Genomic DNA, 18265 nt, shown 5'->3' with positions numbered 1-18265 from the left:
CAGGCGGCCCAAAATATTCACCTAGCACACATGGTTTAGGGCATTTGGGTTGGTGTTAGGCTTTGGTTAGTTTATTTGACAAACTTAAGTTCTTGAAACCCCTTTAAACCCTTTCTGTCGCTACTGTTACAATTAACATTTGCAAAATATGCGAGATAAATATTAATTAAATTTATACCACTTCATGTAATAAGCTTATTACTTTCTTAATGCAAAACAAAACTCACAGTTTAATTAAAAGATTAAAATTAAAACCACCGTAGAAATAGCATAGATTTAGGGCAACTGGAATGGGGCTGCTCACGATCATCCGCAAGGTGAAGCGCAAGGAGAAGGAAATGCGCATTCTCATGGTGTAAGCTCTCTCTCTCTCTCTCTCTCTCGATCTTTCTTGCGGTGCTATGTCCTTGCGCATTTGATTTCCGCCGCAGAGGGTTGGACAATGCGGGAAAGACGACGATCGTCAAGAGAATGAATGGGGAGGACATTAGCGACATCAGTCCCACGCTTGGGTTCAACATAAAAACGATGCGATACGGCAAGTAAGTGATTCGCGACCTCTTTCGTGATCGTAACTCATCGCTTTCTTCAGGTATAGGCTAAACATTTGGGATGTTGGTGGCCAAAAAACTCTGAGATCGTACTGGAGGAATTACTACGAGCAAACGGATGGTCTGGTGTGGGTGGTCGACAGTGCTGATTTGCGTCGCCTCGACGACTGCAAGAAGGAGCTACACAACCTTCTCAAAGAGGAGGTACGTCAAGCGCGAGAAAATGAAAAAGACCTTGCTGGAAATCATTATCTTTTTTTTTTTTTCTTGTTTCAGCGTCTTGCCGGAGCATCACTGCTGATACTGGCAAACAAGCAGGACATAGACGGCTCTCTGGATCTCGATGAAATCTCAAAGGTCTGCCTTTTCATCTTCCTGCTTTTTTATTTTTCAGTCCTTAGGTGGGAAGAAATGAATGCAGGTCCTGCGGCTTGATTTAATGGACAAAAGCAGGCATTGTCGCACTGTTGGATGCAGTGCTGTTACTGGGGACGGATTACTGGAAGCGTTCGACTGGTTAGTCTCAGATATAGGATCCCGTATTTATCTTCTGGACTAGCTGGCCATTCCTCTGGATGCTTGCACGAAGAAGATCGTTTGAAGTGAAGAGGCTTAAGAATCTATCGACTTCTGCGGCCTTTGTTTCTAATGAGGCGGTATTCAAGCAGAGGAAATGTGATACGTTTGGAGCTAGAGGGGATGATCGACAGGTGGTTGCTGCACTGAAGGCTTGCAGCGGCTCAAGAGATTTAGAGAAAGGGAAGGAAATTCACAGGAGACTGGGAAGCAACTTTGGTGTCTTCATCTCGACGGCCTTGGTGGACATGTACTCAAAGTGCGGGTGCATGGGTGAAGCTCGCCAAGTTTTTGACAGCATACATCGTCGAGATGTTGTTTCTTGGAACGCGATCATCACTGGCTATGCTCATGGTGGAGCGTCCGAGTCCGCTCTGGAGCTATACCAGCTGATGCAGCAAGATGGTTTCGTCCCGAATGGTAGAACTTTCGTTGCTACTCTCAGCGCGTGTGCCAGTTTGGCAGCCAAGGAAGATCGAAAGCAGGTAGTGGCAAGAGGTGTTTCTATTCACTCTCAGGTTGCCAAGACAGGATACGAAGAAGACGTCTTCGTTGCGAGCACTCTGGTGGACATGCACGCAAAGTTTGGTTTGATGGATGTTGCACATCGGGTATTTGACAGCATCCAGAGTCCCACAGTGGTGCTGTGGACTGCCATGATCATGGGATATGCACAAAACGGGGAGAGTGACATTGCTTTGGAGCTGTTTGCCGCAATGCAGGAGCAAGGCTACAGATTAGACTCGCGGACTTTCGTTGCTGCGTTGATAGCGTGCACTGGTCTGGCATCGAGAGAAGATGGCAAACAAGTGGACGGGAAGCTTGTAAAGGTCGAGGCTCTCAGGAAAGGCAGGAGCATACAGTCGCTTCTCCAAACGAGTGACAACAGCCAGAAGCTCAATGCCTTCGTAAGAAACAGTCTCGTGGACATGCTTGCAAAGTGTGGGAGCATGCTCGAGGCTCGAGCAGTGTTTGAGCAGACAAGTCACCACGACGTGGTGCTGTGGAACTCTATCATACATGGCTACGCACAGAGCGGTGACGGCGAGCAAGCGCTAGAGATGTTTTCGAGAATGCTCGACCAGGGTGTCGATCCAGATGCTCGGACCTTCGTCGCCGCGATAGGTGCTTGCTCAAGCTTGGCTTCAGCGGAAGAAGCAGAGAAAGTAAATGGGAAGCTAGTCAAGGTGGTGTCGCTTGGAAAGGGCCGAGCTATCCATCTACGGCTTAAAAATCTGGGACGTAAGGTAGCGATTGATATATACGTGGAAAATTCGCTCGTGGACATGTACGCCAAGTGTGGAAGCTTAGCTGAGGCTGGAGAGGTGTTCGAGGAGATGCAGCAACGAAACGTAGTTTCTTGGACGACCATGATTCTTGGATGCGTACAGAATGGCGAGAGTGATGCGGCTCTGGAGCTCTTCACGGCTATGCAAGAGGAAGGTTTGACACCGCAGGCTCGAACTTATGTTGCAGCACTCAACGCTTGCTCTAGCCTCGCAGCCCAAGAAGGAAGAGAGCTCGGTGGGGATGCTCGAGTTCTCAAGCTCAAGTCACTCGAGAGAGGCCGGCTGATACACTTGGAGCTCAGGAACAAGGGACACGAGCCAGATGTTTTCGTGGCGAATTCTCTGGTGGACATGTATGCCAACTGCGGGAGCATTGGGGAGGCTCGGTCGGTCTTTGACAGGAGTGTGATGCTGGGAAGTTCTTCGCTAGCGATGTGGACATCGATGATCCTGGGCTATGCCGAGCTTGGGGAGAACAGCACTGCTTTGGAGCTGTTCGAGAGTATGATTCAGCAGCAGTTGCATCCGGAGTCTCGGACTTTCGTGGCTGTTATCAAGGCGTGTGGAAATCTCGCAGACTTCGAGAGAGGAAGACGAGTTCACGAACAGATTCGAAGCAGAAGTGGTTATATGGATCACCAAAGTGAGCTTGTCATTGCAAACTCTCTCATCACTTTCTACGGCAAATGTGGGTGCATGGAAGAAGCCCGAGCAGTTTTCGACGCCATTCCCATCAAGAGGAGAGATTTAGTGACTTGGAGCGCGATCATCTCCGGCTATAGCCAACAGGGTGACGCTTGCCAGGTCTTCGATCTCTTCGAGCGCATGCAGCACGAGAAGATACGCCCCGATGGTGTGACTTTTCTCTCGGTGCTCAGCGCTTGCAACCACACTGGACTCGTCGACCAAGCCAGGAAATACTTTCACGCACTGCTCGAGGACTACAGAGAGTATGCAACGATCCAGCACTACTCGTGCATGGTCGATCTCCTAGGTCGCGCGAACCATCTTGAGGAGGCACTGGCTGTAGTGAAAAGCATGCCTATGGAGCCGGACTCCACCATCTGGACGAGCATCCTGGCATCAAGTCGAAAGTGGGAAAACGTAGAAGCTGGAAGAGCAGCCTTCGAGAGGATCCAGGAAAAAGATGGCGCGGCCTTTGTGCTACTGGCAAACAGCTACGCCGGACGAAGCTCAAACTCTCCTTCGCGATGATCTCTCGTTCGACCATCGTCCTCGGCCTTACTCCTCATTGCATCGATCTCCAGCTTCTTCTCCCACATTCCCGCGGCTCCATAGATACTGGCCATCATCACGTAGCACGAGATCGCAACAGGCTCTCGACTTCTCAGCAAAGTATCGAAAGCCAGCCGCCCGACTTCTACGTTCTTCCACTTGTGGCAAGCACCAAGGAGAGTGACCCAAGCGACCGAGCTCCAGGGCACCATGTTCGCCATCTGCACGGCTTCTTCCAGCCGGTTTGCTCGTCCCAGCACGTCCACCATGCAACGGCAGTGCTGAGCGTCGGGAGAGACTCCATAGCTGGAGAGCATCGAGTGGAAGTGCTCGAGTCCCTTGTCGACGAGACCGGCGTGGCTGCTAGCCGCGAGAAGAGCCGAGAAAGTTACTCCATTCGGCCTCAAAGCTACTCGATCGAGAGCCTCGAAAAGAGCAAAGACGCGGGTGGTGTCTCCCTGGCGACTATATCCGACCAGCAAAGAGTTCCAAGTCACGATGGAGCAGTCACTGGAGCTCGTGGAATCGAAAACTCGTTGGGCATTGACCATGCTCCCGCATTTGCCGTAGAAATCCACCAAGCAGTTCGTCTGGAGCTCAGGATCCAAGCAGCAGTACCGAGAAATCTCCGCGTGGAGTATCTTCCCGGTCTGCAACGCTCCGAGCTTGGCAGCGGCCTTTAGCAAGACGGCGAAAGTTTGAGCGCTGGGAGCACAGCCTTGGAACTTCATGCCGACAAACAAATCGAGAGCTTGCTGTGGATGCCCGTGGAGAGCGAATGCAGCCATCATGGAGTTCCAGCTTACCACATCCCGGTTCGGCATTCCCTCAAACACTCTGCGAGCGTCCTCGAGACTTCCGGACCTGGAGTACACATCCACGAGGCTGTTCGCAAGGAAAACATCCGAATCGAGGCCCAGCTTTGCAGCGCGAAAGTGGAGAGCCATGCATGTCTCAAGAACGCGATCTTTGCCGCACCCTTCTTCGAGGATGGCAGCGCAGGCTTGAAGAGCAGCGACGAAAGTTTGAGCGTTTGGAGCTGCCCGGGCCCTGGAATGCATCTCCTGGAACCTCTCCAGCGCGGTGGTGCCATGCCCGTTCCGGGCATATCCCGCGATGAGCGAGGTCCACGATACAACGTTGCGCTGCGGGATGGAATCGAAGACCCACTGCGAGTCGTGCATGGTGCCACACTTTGCGTAAACATCCACCAGGCTGCTGGCCACGTAAACGTTCCAGTCGAGATTTTGGAGCGAGGCCTGCGAGTGTAGTGCCATAGCCTGTTCCAGGGACGTGATCTTGACGAGCTGACCATCAACCTGGGTCCAGTTCTCTCGCAGAGCTTGATGGCTGCAAGCCTTGATCAGCGAAATTAGAACTAGCGGTTTGCATCCTGGAAGATGGTCGCCATTTGCCGGTAACATGCTACGCGAGGTTGAGAGCTTGACAAGCATACCGGAGTTGTCGCTGCAATGCGATGATGAAGAATTTTGGTGAGTGTTTCGTTTTGGATCATCGTTGTGTATGTGGTCATGGATTGATACGAGGCAAAGACCTTCCTGGATCTTCCGCATTTTCTCTCGTGGAATCAAGCTCTCATACGTGACGGATGACTACGGGCAGCGGTTGAGAGGATGCCGGGATCTTGACGAGGGGAAGAGGTTGCACTCCGAGATAATCAAGCGTGGCTATGGCGGAGACACCTTCCTTGGGAATCTTCTCGTTAGGATGTATGGCAGCTTTGAGAGGCTAGAGGAGGCGACGTTGGTGTTTACGAGTCTTCAGGAGCGCAATGTCTTCTCGTGGAACATCCTGCTTCATGCATTTGCCCAGTCTGGGCATATGGAAGGATCGAAAGATGCTTTTCAAAAGATGTCCCTCCGCAGCATTGTGTCCTGGAACGACATGCTATGGGCGCTCGGCGAGGACTGCGCAGCGATGCAGGCGAAGAGTGTTTTCGACGAGATGCCTGAGAGGAACGTGATATCGTGGGCGAGCCTCGCTGCAGCATTTGCCCGTGCCGAGAAAGCCGACGAGGCGGCGCTCGTTTGTGGGCAAATGCCGGGGTGGAATGCCGTCGCGTGCACTACGCTGGTGGCGGCGCTGGCGCGGGCCGGGAAGCTGGACGAGTCGCGGGCCGTGTTTGAGGCCATGCCCGAGCGCAGCAGCGTGAGCTGGAACGTTTTCATCTCGGCCTGTGCGCTCTCCGGCCACCTCGAGCGCTGCACTGCCGTGTTCGAGCGAATGCCGGCCTGGGACGTGGTCTCGTGGAACTCGCTCATGCAAGCTTACGTCGAGAATCACTGCACGGAGCAAGCCAAGGCCGTGTTTGATGCAATGCCGCTCCACAACCTTGTCACCTGCAATGCACTCATCGCGGCCTACGGCAGCCATGGGATGCCGGATGATGCCAAGCTCGTGTTTGACAGGATGCGCGAGAGGGATGCATTGTCGTGGGTGCTCGTCGCCAGAGCTACTGCCGCGGCTGGGAGCTTGGTCGTGTTGGAGCAGCTCCTGGGCAAGATCCCGTCCCATAGCCTGGTGGCTCGCAACGTCGCCCTCCATGCAGCTGCTAGGGGCGGAGATCTTCCAGGGGCCGCGAGCATGTTTGCAAGCCAGGAGCTGTGCTATCACCGGGACTTGTTCTCCTGGACGACGATGGTGATGGCGCTAGCGGAGCAGCAACACAGTCCCAAGAATCTAGACCTGGCCAGGGAAGTTTTCACCAGGATGGCCTGCTGGGATGTCACAGCTTGGAACGCCATGCTCGCCGGCTACAGCCGTGCCGGAGACTCTCCGGGGACGAAGCTGCTCTTCGACGAGATGCCCGAGCGGGATCTGGTGTCGTGGACGAGCCTGTTGGCGGTGTGCAGCGACGACGCCCTGAACGCGGCCATGCACAGAGTACCTGCTCGAGACGTGGTGCTGTGGAACATCGTGGCGGGGGCGTATGCCCAGCTCGGGCACATCGAGCAGGCGAAGGCCACCTTCGATGCCATGGACGAGCGGGACACCGTGTCGTGGAACACCATCGTTTCGGCGTATGCCCAAGCCGGGCATAGCCGGGCATCACTGGCCACATTCTGCGCCATGGATCTGGAAGGCGTGAAGCTCGACGATGTCAGCTACGTGAGCCTGGTCGAGGCAGTGAGCGGGAGCAGCGAGAGCAGCCTCAGCGCGATGCGTGGAGTGCACGAGATCATAGCCGAGGTGGACGATGGCCGGCTCCTGGCCCAGGTGACGAAGGTGGCGAACGCGGTGCTCAACATGTACGCCAAGCGTGGGATGCTCCAGGCCGCGAGGGAGGTGTTCGACGCCATGCAAGCGCAGGCCCGGGACGTAGTGACTTGGAGCACGCTCATCGCTGCCAATGGCTCGGCCTGTTTCACTCCAGCGGCGCTGGAGCAGACTTTGGATCTCTTTGGCACGATGCAGCTGCAAGGGATCCAGGCGGACGCCATCACTTTCGTGTCTCTCCTGGCCGCTTGCAGCCAAGCTGGGCATCTCGTCCATGCCATGGCGCTCTTCGCTGCAGTGGCAGCGAGGGATTTTGCCGGAGTTGCAGCGAGCCTGGAGCACTATGTGTGCTTGATCGATGCACTGGCTCGGGCGGGGGAGCTTTCACAGGCACACGAGCTGCTCGAGTGCATGCCTTTTGAGCCGAATGCTCTGGCGTGGCAGACGCTGCTGGGGTGCGCCAAGGATCAGCTCGATCTGTGTCGAGGCCAAGAGTCTTTCCGCCACCTCGTTCTTCTGTTTCCACCGGGAGCTCCGTCGCTGGCCTCGGCCTACACTCTCTTGTTGCAAATCTCTTTTTCTTGCGACGCAGGATAGCCGCACAAGCTCAAGCACGGTGATTCACTTCTTTCCTAAAGTCCAAAGAATTCCTGATGCTTTGATATTTCAATTTTAATGATCTTAAATCTTTGATTTCAAACAAAGTTTTCTACTTCTTACATAATTTCTAGAAGTACACCAGTGAGTCCACGCACTTCTCCAGCAGCCCGTCTCATCCATCTTTTGCACCACCTTTCTTTTGATTTGTCTTGTAAAGAAGTTTTGGTAAAATCATTGTGGTTGCCGTCCTAGCTCAGCCGGTAGAGCGCGTGGCTTTTAACCACGTGGTCGTGGGTTCGATTCCCACGGACGGCGAGACATTTGTCTCTCGATTGACATAATGTTTTTTGCCTTTTTGTAGATTTTTTGTAACTAAATCCATGCTATCATTGCCAAATGTCGCGGGGTCAAGGGACAGGACCAGCAACTTGCGGGCGTGTTGACGCCCTGTGTAGTCTCCACGTGGATAGGGGGATCTATAGCACTGTGCAGGAATCGCGGTAGCGTTTCCACGTGGAGGCATTCCAAGCAAAAAAGGTCCCTTTTGTCCGGTCAAACAGGCAGTAAGAAAATCTCCCATGGAGAAGCAACAAGGAGAAAACGGCAAGAACATCCATCCTTGACCAGTCCAGCCTTTGATCCTTGTTTTGGATTTAGAGACCAACAAGGCAGGACTCCAAAGTTTTGGATCCACATTATAAGAGTTTGGAACCTTGCTTAGATCACGGGCTTGGACGCTCGCTTGGATCACGACGGTCACAACAGGCTCGACGTCGTTCTCCACCAACAATCCCAAAAAAACTGATGGGGACAATCTTGCGTCGTCGGCCTCTAGATCTCGCGAGTGATGCCAAAGAGCTCGTCCCCTTCCCGTAGATTTGTGTGCAAAGTCACGCCAAATCGCCCCGGTCGAGTTTGCTCCATCCATTTGCAAACTTTGGAGCTATCGGCAGCGTGCTTTGACTGGGCTTGAGTTACTAGATTGCTTGAGCTTAATCCAAACGCTGGATCGAGTGGTGCTACTTAGCGTGTTGATTGACCTGGTCGCAACGAGAATGAGTTGATCGGAACCATTCTTTCTCAAAGAAAAACACGACAACAACTCACTTGCAAAGTATAAGCGTTGAACGCTTCCGCCGAGAAGAACAGTGAAAAAACTCCCAGGAACAGTGCCGAAATCCCCCCGAACTTACAGCCACGAACAGCCTAAGTGAGACAAGAGCAGATCAAATGCCTCGCTAAATTCCCTTCCAAGCAATAAACCACCAAATGGATCGAAAAGAAATACCTGTGACCTGTACAGCATTGCGCTCCAAATGGTGTGAAGAATCTCCTTCGTAACAAGAAGACATACGTCGATGACATCTCTGTGAGAGCAGCACAAGCAACCTGCATTAAAGAAAAACACGAAGGCGAAAGCAAAGAAAAATCGAAACAGTATAGAATGGCTTCGAAGATTTTCTATTTGCAATCTACTATACCTGTGGCGAGAGTTCGGACGGCCAGGATCGGAGAAGACTGGGATATATATATATATATCATAGGAATGGGGGCAGATCCTGCACAAAGCAAACAGAGCTTAAGTTCTTACTTGTAGAGGAGAGAAGAAAAAGAGGATGCGAACTTAGCAGCTAAGAATCCAGCTAGAATTCTCCAGCAACTTACGCAGTTTCCAGTCTGAGATGTCGGAACAAAGCGTGCTATCTTTCGCTGGAGATGGAGAAGATCAAGACGCGAGCTTCCCCTTCTATAGACTCGAGACCGGGAGGCGAAAGTACCAGCAGCGGAGGCTCAAGCCACAAGCGGAGTCACTGGAAAGAGAGGCAGTGCTGAGCAGCAGCGAGAAGCTTGGTAGCAGCAGCAGGCCGAGCGGGAGAAGGAAGAAGAAGTTCGTGGGAGTGAGGCAAAGATCGTCGGGGCGCTGGGTGGCGGAGATCAAAGACACGACGCAGAAGATCCGGCTATGGCTGGGGACTTTCGACACGGCGGAGGACGCCGCCAGAGCTTACGACGAGGCGGCTTGCATGCTCCGGGGCGTCAACACGCGCACGAACTTCTTACCGGCGGCATCGCCCTCGAGCGGCTCAGTTCTTCCGTCCAAGGCCGCGCGGACGCTCCACCAGCGCCTGAAATCGGCCAGAGGGAAGAGCTCATCAAATCCATGCACTGTAGCTCCAAAGAAAGGGGAAGACGAAGCTCAAGCCATGACTTACAGCTTTAACCAGCTCCACTACTTTGGCGACGAGGAAGAGCTCGGCAACGTCCAGGCACAGCCACTCCACGTCCAATCCTTCACCACCTTGCTCGCCAACGATGGCTTCCCGAAGTTCTTCCACCACCAAGAGCAGCAGCGCGATCTCTTCACTGCCAAAACCACGCCAGGGATGAGCGATCACCAGGGAAGTATGGCTACCACCTTTGACGGCTTTGGAGTAGCGGCTATGGAAGTTCTTCCAGGAGCTCCTCCTCCAGGAGCCCAGGAGCTCGATTGCCGGAACTCTCCAGCCAGCTCGGATGATCTTAGCGACACTCTCTCGGGGCTGGAAGAGCTGGTCGTCCAGAGTGGCGGAGAGGGCGACTCCATTTACACGTCGCTCTTTGATCTCTCGGTGGACATGTCCATGCCTGGCAGCGATCAGTTCGAAGAGCTCTCGGCGATCACGGGCTTACCAGAGGCTCCCAGCGATCTCCAGCTCCCCCCTAGCGAGAGCGAGGAGAACATGATCCTGCGTGAGCAAATCCGAAGGCTGAATTTCGAGAGGATCTCGTCCGCGTCGCTCTACGCCATGAATGGGATCCAGGAGCTCTGCCTAATGAGATCCAGTGAGACTACGAGCAAGAATTCGATTCCCATCACCAGCTCACCCTCTCTGTTTGGACGATCGCCGCCGTGCTGTTCTTCCAATTCTTCTTCCTTCCTGGTGGCATCGCCAGCGGCATTGTCGTCGTGCAAGATCATGCAAAGGTCGCCTGGATGGGGCGGAGCCTCGCCTGGCGCTAGCGGTGATTGCAATGCGGATGGGAGCTGGGGAGCTCACCTCTGCCGCGTCGCCTAGGGCGAGGAGGATTGATCGATCGATCGAAGGAGAGGGCAAGAAAAGCTTTGCCCTAGAGGATGGAATGAGAGATTTGTGCACGAATTTGCTCTCGGATGGGAGAGAGCAACGAGTGCAAGTGAAGGATCAGGCAGCGAACACGCGGCATTCTCCCTGCTCGGTGGCTGATCCTCCATTCATTCAAAGCTTCCCAATAAAACCCCCAAAAGGGATTTGTTCTTGCTAGGGTTTTAGAGCATAGCGTCGATAGCGCGATGGAGCGATCGCGCCATGGAGTGCATTTTAATCTCGCGCTCGCCCTCGCATTTCATCTACCGGATGGAGCGCCAGCGAGATCGGGACGAGTTCTGCGTGAAATCTCGGTATTGTTCCTCCAGAAAGCGATTTCTTGGATTGGTTTGCTTTGCGCGTAGAATTTCTACCGGATGAAGACATCGGGACGAATTCTGCGTGAAATTTCGGTATAGTTCGTCGATTTCTTGTTTTGTGCGTAGAATTTCTTCGTGTTCTTTGGACTGCGAGGATTACAGTAAAATTTCGCTGTTTCTTTGCAGGAGGGATCGATCATGGACGCTATCGCCCATGAATATATCCATCCATCCAAGCCATGCCAAAGCTGGGCGCGCGTGGCAAGCAATGCAGGGATCAAAACCACAAGGAATACGACAAAGCTTGTACCGAGACTCTCAAGGTGCGATTGCTCTATAGTCTTTACAAGCAAGTAGCGATGGGAAATCTTTCACCTCTCATGGCGTGTTTGTTGCGGTGCCTTTCAGAAGATTCTCGCGGGCAAGTTTGTGGCCTTGCAGAAGGTGTCGTTCATATCAGCGACCGAGCTCGGGATACTAGCAGCTCCAGCGCTGGGGTCTGGGAGGCCGAGCGCAAGCTTCTTTCCTCCGCGTTCCATACGGTTGCAAGCCGCCTGGTAGGATGGGAGCGATCTGGCTACTTGAGCACAGGCAGCTGCAACGAGGCGATCAAGGAGCTCCTGCGTGTCATGCACACGGGTTTGCAGATCATCCCGAGCTCCTCGGGAAGCAGGAAAGGATGGAAGGTCAGGACGCTGTTTATCGAGGAAGAATTCAAATTCGTGCTCCAGCAGCTCCGGGATCTCACACACCTGGTGAGTGTTTTGCTGCTGGGAGACGAAGATCTTCCTCACGTCAGTAAATACCATGTCAGAGTGATGACTATGGTTTCGGTTGCTGATATGGATGGTCTACGCAGTGAACTAGAGAATGCTGCAGCTCTGGACAAGGGCGTCGTTCTAGAAAAGCTGAGCAAACGGCGAAGGGGGTATGAGGAGCTCAAAAGGATCATGCTTTGGGAAGGTGACCGAGGGAAGCTCGAGATCAACCACAGGCAACTGGTGTTGGGAAAACTCATCGGCTCTGGCACTTTCGGGCTGGTTTACGAAGCGGGTTGGCTCGATCAAATTGTTGCCGTGAAGATATTCAGGCCGGGAGATTACAGCTTCGAGAAGGAGTTTACTGCCTTGGTAACGTTGCAGCAGCATCCCAACGTTGTCAGCATCATCGGCTTCACGCGTGATGTCGAAGGCAAGCAGTACTCAATCGTCATGGAGAGGATGAGTATGGATCTGGAGAAATTTATAGGCGAGCATAAGGGGGCTGCAGGAGTTCCACTCGTCACGGCAGTGTCGATTATGTTGCAGATAGCGGAAGGGATGGCATTCTTACACTCGAAGAATGTCATACACAGGGATCTCAAGCCGCGTAACATCCTTGTCAAGTACTTGGAAGTTGGGATCCTCACAAAGATCTCGGACTTTGGCACGGCCAAAACGAACTTCTCTACGTCTCAAGCTGCGAGTGCCACGGTTGGAGTTGGCACAAAGATTTACCGAGCACCAGAAGTCTTCCGCTCTGAGAACACGGACGAGAAGGCAAAGTACTCGAAGAAGGCAGATGTTTACAGCTTTGCAATCATCTGCTGTTACCTGGTGACCGGAAGGCTGCCGTTCGAAGACATCATCGAAAGGATTGACTTTGCGATACTGGTCTGTGCTGAAAACAAGCGTCCGCAGCTACCTGTGGACTGCCCGGAGGAGCTAACGACACTTATCCGGAGGTGCTGGAACCGTAATGCCGAGGAGCGGCCAACTTTTGGAGAGATCTGTGACCGTTTGAAGCGTCTACGATCGCTTGTGCTAAGCGGAAGAAGCTGCTGGTACGAAGCCTTTGACAGCCAACTTGGAACGAGCTCTCGAGTCAGGACGTTCTCACAGCCGGAAATCGCAGAGGCCTTGACGAGAAACGAGAGCAAATGGAGCGAGGGATCAGCTTACCGGGGAAGACTGGTCACTGGAGAGGAGGTGGCTGTGGAAGTCTTGCCATCGGGCATTGTGGAGGCCGAGCTCAACTTCTTTTGTCGAGTCAACCATCCAAACATCTTGAAGCTCATCGGCTATTGCAACGAGGGAGGACGATTCTCGACCGTGAGCGAGTACATCACGCAGGGAAGCCTCATTGAGCACCTCCATTTTGGTAAGAGTTTTCAACTTCTCTAGGAGTAACGCGATTTGTGTCCAGGGCACAGATACAACAGTGTTTCACTAGACTGGACGCGAAGAATTGATACTGCTATAGGAGCTGCAAGAGGACTTTATCACTTGCATGAACTCGAGATAGTTCATGGCAACGTCCACCCAATCACCGTGTTCTTGAGTGGAGACAACTCAGAGGGAAAGATCAAGTATCCATTGTCGTTAGAAGCGCCGCAGTACGAGGTACGTGGCTTTTAAATCAAAGCTGTAAGCTTCTCATCGTTTTGGACAGGACTACGCTGATCCAGCCGGAGTTCTATCCACGGAGAGCGATGTGTACAGCTTTGGGGTGGTAATGCTGAGGCTAGTGACAATCCAGGCCGCGAAGCAGCTCCTCAAGAACAGCTTTACGAAGCGCGGCGTCCAACACTTCATAGAAACGCATGTGGATCCGGAGCTGCTGGTTCCAGAGCACAGGGCGAAACTCAACTGGTACCTTGAGCTGGGGATGAGGTGCTTGGCACCGGAAGTCTCTCACCGTCCTTCAATGCGTGATATCGTCCTCCTGCTGCTGGACATTCGAAAGTGGGGGTAAGCCATGCAAACGATCTTGCTTTTTCATGTTTGTTTCTTTTCGAACAGTAATCGAGCAAATTGAATTGATCAAAAGAGAAGTAGCAACATTTCGCAGGAGCTCCAAAACTGTGACAAATTGTATAAGAGTAAGCTGCTCACACTTCAAACCTACGAAAGCTCGTCCTTTACAAGTCTCTATGTTTTCCATCTTTCAGGATTTGCAATGTGTACTTCTCCTGGAGACGGGATCGTCTCGCGCGCTTTGCCTTGACCCACGCGGGCTCCTGAAAGATTAAAAACAATGTGAGCGAGAGAGCTCCATGACCAGTGAAGTACGCACCTCAGGAACAAAGCACTTGAAACCAAATTTTGCGAGTAACAAGAGGTGTTCCATCACGAGTATAGCGGCCATCCCCGGTTCTACGTTCCACTGGCCAGCTTCGTCATATAGGCACACCAGCAGTGCACAGTTTGTACAGATAGCCACCACACCCATGTACTGCAACAACAAATATGATATGATAGAGCAGTGAGATGTGATTTCTCGGGTCACACAAACCTGAAAGATTTGGAGCCACGCTCCAATGGATGCCGCCTCTCGTGGTCTGGGCCTTCGAAACATCAGCAAGAGTTTGATTGCATCCGAGCGTATCTCCACCAAATTGTTCTGATAGCAAAGAGGTTTGCTTAACTATGATGAAAAGAGTGTGTTTTGAGTGAGATGACTTACGATGAGAGCAAAAACGAAGACCAAGGGAAACGAGCAAGCAAACATGGTAACCATGCCGAACTGTAGCGCGAGTTCTAGGAAATCTGGAAAGAATTAAGGTCGTGAGTATATAACCAAGGCAGTAAGATTTCAATAGTACCGTCAAATAGTCCATCTTCCAGATCGTCTCCAACACTGGAACTATATTCTGGTTTCAAATACTCCTCTTCGACTGGCGAGCGTATTTTCTTGTCATCCGATTTTTTATGTTCCTCGTCATGCCTGCTTGAATGTTAAAACGCAATGCTAAGATACAAACAAACTTACTTCGTAGCTTTATGTTTCGCATACAAATACGAGAACCATGGTACCACATTTTCAGAAATGTTGCTCATTATCTGTACACAAAAAATGTTGCTTTCACGACGTTTTCTGTTAAATCATGCAGCCATACCTGGGCGATTATCAGTCGTTGAACAAGGAAGTGCCGTAGCACAATGAAGTCTCGATGAAACAATGCGTGGTAAAACAAGCCGATGTAAGACTGCATGAAATAAATCCCAAACACCTGTACACGAGAACAGCTTTTAAGAAGAAAAACTTAACAATGGCACCCTACCTTATAGATGAGTCCATCTGATTCAGCCTCTTTGCTACCATAGTGCTCGGTCTTGGTAAGCTTCACTGCAATCTTCCCTCCAAGATTGGTAAACACTTGAATTCCTAAGAGATATATCACCGTTAAAAAATACCTGCAAGATGGAAGTCAAGAAAACTTGAGAGACAGTGAGACCAGCAGAATCACCTTAGTACTTCATATGATGCCATCTTGTTCATGTGTGCGTATGCAAGCTCGAAAGGAAGTTGAACGAATATGATTCCCACAATAACAATCGCATTATTTCTCGCACTTTTCAGCTGTTCCAGCCATTCCTTCTTCTGAAATGCCTGCTTCTGCAGCTTGTTGATATCCATCTCATGGATTCTTCCTGCCTGTATCCCGCCCTCGTTTGTCACCGCCGCAAAATCTATGTTCTCCGCCTCCTCAGGCCCTTCGCTGCGATCTAAAGAAACTCCCCACCTGCTCAGGAGTTATCAAGCCAAGACAAGTTTAATTCCCAAACAAACCTTGTAAGCAGTGCTGCGTTTTTTCTTTTCCAAAACTGCAAGAAGAGCACTGACCAAACCACAGTCATTACAGAAAGGACTACAGGGAGAGCAGTTCCCCATGGTCTGCAGCAAAAATTAAGTGAAACACAGCAATGCGAAAGGAAACGAGATTACCTTGATTCCTTGTAATAAAAGAAAGCCGCCACTATAGACGGAATGACAAGCCACTGCGTATACATTCCAAGAAACGCAAAATATATAGCCACCTGAAATTCTAAACATCATAAGACACACTTGTTTTCAAAAATTGCCAATCACCTTGGCACCGAAATACGCGTGGATGGCATCTACAGGTTGCGACGTAAGCCCTTTGAAGTTCATTGCCCAACCTTTCAACAATTCATTACGCGTAGTTTCATCTGAGGAAAAGAAAATGAAAGAAAATAATAAAAAAGGCAACAACTGCATGCTAGAAACAGACCGTGAAGCACGAAGACATCCTTAACAACTTCAGAAGCCTTGAGCACTGCAAGGATGTTCTCTCCCGGTTTTAGCTCTAGCTCCGATGATTCACCCACCGTGAACTTCACAGGATGGTCTTTCTCATTAGCCTGGAGAGAAGTGCCAGTCAAACCGCAACAGAAAGCATTAAACGATGCCATACCACACTATACAACAGGTACTCCATGCAACTGTATTTTTCTGTCCAGGTAAACAACGAGTTGCTGATTGCTTGTCGCACAAATGCATCTCGCTTCTCCCAAACAAATGGTACTTCTAATCCTGTAGGAAGAATGAAAGTGAGAAAAGTTTTAGCCTTTGTTCGATCGGCAAACAAACCAAGGTAAGTCGATTTCTTGATGTTGAGCTTCTCCGCTGTGCGACCGACAACCTCGATAGGTGCCGCGATCTGAAAAGCCACAAGTAAACGAAAGCAAAAGCGTATAAGCAAACTTACCTTGATGAATCTGATCGAATCCAAGCCCTCTTCGATCTCAACGACGAGGCCAGTATTCTTCAACGCCTTGATATAGCTCGCCACAGCATCGTCGTCAGACCCGGGGCTGTGCTTGCTGCTCGCAACCGCGATACAAATCTCGAAGCGCGGTGCTGCATCCGATGACTCCATAGTGCAAAAGTGATCCACTGAGGGCTCGCGCAAGAACAAATAAGCAGGACGTGGACGGTCGCGATTTCACTGCCAAGTGGCAGCGTAAAGAGCCTCCACGCTGTGTGAGCGCGAACTTCTTAATATCCCCGGTGGCTGCGAACCCGTCCTGCAACGAAAGTTTTTCATCCAAAGATCGCGAAAAGGAAAAGTCAAATCCATACCTTGGGCCCGAGATGGATCCGAAATCGCAAAGAAACATAAAAGAGTTGAGCTTTGGACTGTCACACTGGTGGAAACGTCAGGCTTTCCTTGCAACCATCTCTAAGCTCCCAAATTTTCTCCTTTGTCCGCAATCCCAGCTCATCCTTGATCATCCCACGAACAACCTCTTCCACCCTTGCAGGAAACTTGTCACCCCTGGTTCCATCTCTCCCACGATCGTCGAGTCGAATCCCAACTTTCCAGGCGTCCGCAACGTCCTTGCAGTTCAACCTCTGCTCGAAGAAGCACGGCCAGCAGATCATTGGGACGCCCGCACAGATGCTCTCGAGCGTCGAGTTCCATCCGCAGTGCGTCAAGAACGCTGAGACCGACGGGTGTCGGAGAGCTTTCAGCTGAGGAGCCCAGCGAACGACGAGGCCGTGCCTGTTGGCTCTCTCGACGCAGCGATTCCACACCTCCTCGGCCATGTTGGCAATGAGATTCTTCCTACAGGAACGCCTCCTTGGATCTCTCCAAGCCGTCGAGGAGACTTTCCAGTTCCGCCACCGAGATGCTCGAGATGGTCCCAAATGAAACGTAGAGGATCGAGCGTGGGGGTTCCCTGTCTAGCCACTCCATGCAGACGTCCTCTTCTCCCCAGAGAGCTCCTGTGATTCCCATGTCGGATGGATTGATAGTCAGCCTCCAAAAACTCGGCAGGGAGTAGAGGACCTACTGGAACCAGCTGAGGGAATCCTTGCTCTCGAGCTGCTGCGATCTCGCTGCCTTCCAGCCTCGCAGGAGCTGACGATGATCCAGGCAGCGTTTTTGAGCCCCTGGTTGCGAAGAATGGCGGGGTCATAGCCAGTGTCATCGAAAGAGCTCTTGACGAAGTCGGGAAGTCGGTGGGATGCAAAGGAGGAAGCCCCGGAATCTCGACAACATCGTCACTCTTCACAGTGTCTGCCAAGAAAACGTTCGAGTGAGACGAAGAACTTCCAATGGATGAAAGCTTGCGAAGAACTGGTGGAATGGAATTTTTTCTTTGCTGTGGCCGTGAGCTTACCTCGATCGATGGGGATCTTTCCAGCAGCCAAGAGCAAAGGAATACCTTGCTCCGATAGAAACGTCGCGACTGGCAGTGGATAGAATGCGAATCTCCTAGCCACTTCCTCCACCCATCCGAGGATAGAATCCGACACAATGAAGCTCACCGGCGACCAGGCAAGACGACGATCGGCCAACGATCCCCTCCAGCAGCTCCACGAACGGCTCCTCCATCCTCCTGGTAGCAGCGATGAATTTCGGGATGTCCTGCTTGCTTCGCTCCGGCAACATCTCATCTGGAATCGTGGCGAGGTGGATGCCGATGCCGCGATCCTCTGGCGACAGCACAATGGCGCCGTGATTCTTCCTGGTGCTGACGAATGTGACGCGGAATCCCATCGTGGACGCCAGCGCCAGGAAGAGCTGGAGCAGTGGATTGATGTGGCCCTGGCCTGGATAG

General features: G+C 51.9%; 8 protein-coding genes and 1 non-coding gene across 14 annotated transcripts; 5 read left to right on the top strand and 4 right to left on the bottom strand.

Annotated features, from left to right (window-relative positions):
* The first annotated feature begins 290 nt into the window (after positions 1–290).
* LOC9637280 (ADP-ribosylation factor-like protein 2) lies at positions 291–1188 on the top strand. Its single transcript, XM_002972894.2, has 5 exons — positions 291–355; positions 432–542; positions 593–755; positions 828–908; positions 973–1188. Exons 1-5 carry the CDS (start codon positions 291–293, stop codon positions 1108–1110), a joined length of 558 nt encoding a protein of 185 aa, XP_002972940.1. The 3' UTR covers positions 1111–1188.
* On the top strand, positions 1104–3692 carry LOC112347289 (pentatricopeptide repeat-containing protein At2g13600-like). Its single transcript, XM_024677953.1, has one exon. It carries the CDS (start codon positions 1127–1129, stop codon positions 3629–3631), a length of 2505 nt encoding a protein of 834 aa, XP_024533721.1. The 5' UTR covers positions 1104–1126; the 3' UTR covers positions 3632–3692.
* Positions 3659–5076, bottom strand: LOC112347266 (putative pentatricopeptide repeat-containing protein At3g13770, mitochondrial). The gene is made up of 2 exons (XM_024677898.1): positions 3862–5076; positions 3659–3718 (listed from the first exon to the last, which is right to left on the bottom strand). The coding sequence occupies exons 1-2, from the start codon at positions 5074–5076 to the stop codon at positions 3659–3661; spliced, it is 1275 nt and encodes a 424-aa protein (XP_024533666.1).
* Positions 5077–5176: 100 nt separating this feature from the next.
* Positions 5177–7486, top strand: LOC9637278 (pentatricopeptide repeat-containing protein At4g02750). Its single transcript, XM_024677897.1, has one exon. It carries the CDS (start codon positions 5177–5179, stop codon positions 7484–7486), a length of 2310 nt encoding a protein of 769 aa, XP_024533665.1.
* Positions 7487–7731: 245 nt separating this feature from the next.
* Positions 7732–7804, top strand: TRNAK-UUU. Its single transcript has one exon. It is a non-coding gene; the product is annotated as a tRNA-Lys (tRNA).
* A 249-nt stretch (positions 7805–8053) lies between these two features.
* Positions 8054–9264, bottom strand: LOC112347291. 2 transcript variants are annotated; one of them, XM_024677965.1, is made up of 5 exons: positions 9155–9264; positions 8971–9048; positions 8778–8878; positions 8597–8695; positions 8054–8529 (listed from the first exon to the last, which is right to left on the bottom strand). In XM_024677965.1, exons 2-5 carry the CDS (start codon positions 9029–9031, stop codon positions 8509–8511), a joined length of 282 nt encoding a protein of 93 aa, XP_024533733.1. In that variant the 5' UTR covers positions 9032–9048; positions 9155–9264; the 3' UTR covers positions 8054–8508. The 2 variants fall into 2 exon arrangements, with proteins under 2 accessions (XP_024533733.1, XP_024533732.1); XM_024677964.1 differs by having other exon boundaries at positions 8778–8856.
* Positions 9265–9450: 186 nt separating this feature from the next.
* On the bottom strand, positions 9451–10552 carry LOC112347290. 2 transcript variants are annotated; one of them, XM_024677961.1, is made up of 4 exons: positions 10355–10552; positions 10160–10295; positions 9703–10114; positions 9451–9615 (listed from the first exon to the last, which is right to left on the bottom strand). In XM_024677961.1, exons 1-4 carry the CDS (start codon positions 10446–10448, stop codon positions 9574–9576), a joined length of 684 nt encoding a protein of 227 aa, XP_024533729.1. In that variant the 5' UTR covers positions 10449–10552; the 3' UTR covers positions 9451–9573. The 2 variants fall into 2 exon arrangements, with proteins under 2 accessions (XP_024533729.1, XP_024533730.1); XM_024677962.1 differs by having other exon boundaries at positions 10160–10299; positions 10355–10543.
* Positions 10546–13994, top strand: LOC9636526 (dual specificity protein kinase pyk3). 4 transcript variants are annotated; one of them, XM_024677955.1, is made up of 7 exons: positions 10546–10907; positions 11100–11236; positions 11325–13052; positions 13098–13294; positions 13344–13642; positions 13694–13773; positions 13843–13994. In XM_024677955.1, exons 1-6 carry the CDS (start codon positions 10816–10818, stop codon positions 13707–13709), a joined length of 2469 nt encoding a protein of 822 aa, XP_024533723.1. In that variant the 5' UTR covers positions 10546–10815; the 3' UTR covers positions 13710–13773; positions 13843–13994. The 4 variants fall into 4 exon arrangements, with proteins under 4 accessions (XP_024533723.1, XP_024533722.1, XP_024533726.1 ...); XM_024677954.1 differs by having other exon boundaries at positions 11322–13052; XM_024677956.1 differs by having other exon boundaries at positions 10802–11006; positions 11322–13052.
* Positions 13742–16859, bottom strand: LOC9636525 (anoctamin-like protein Os01g0706700). The gene is made up of 17 exons (XM_024677959.1): positions 16779–16859; positions 16405–16723; positions 16287–16356; positions 16111–16229; positions 15928–16057; positions 15765–15865; positions 15621–15712; positions 15465–15569; positions 15142–15417; positions 14956–15088; positions 14791–14904; positions 14664–14734; positions 14497–14618; positions 14358–14440; positions 14187–14294; positions 13968–14126; positions 13742–13911 (listed from the first exon to the last, which is right to left on the bottom strand). The coding sequence occupies exons 2-17, from the start codon at positions 16573–16575 to the stop codon at positions 13813–13815; spliced, it is 1953 nt and encodes a 650-aa protein (XP_024533727.1). The 5' UTR covers positions 16576–16723; positions 16779–16859; the 3' UTR covers positions 13742–13812.
* Between the last annotated feature and the right edge of the window lie 1406 nt (positions 16860–18265).

The sequence above is a fragment of the Selaginella moellendorffii genome, unplaced genomic scaffold (assembly GCF_000143415.4).
Source record: "Selaginella moellendorffii unplaced genomic scaffold, v1.0 SELMOscaffold_20, whole genome shotgun sequence".
Lineage (NCBI taxonomy): Eukaryota > Viridiplantae > Streptophyta > Lycopodiopsida > Selaginellales > Selaginellaceae > Selaginella > Selaginella moellendorffii.
Note: the sequence above shows the minus strand (reverse complement) of the source record. Positions and strands in the feature narration are given on the sequence as shown.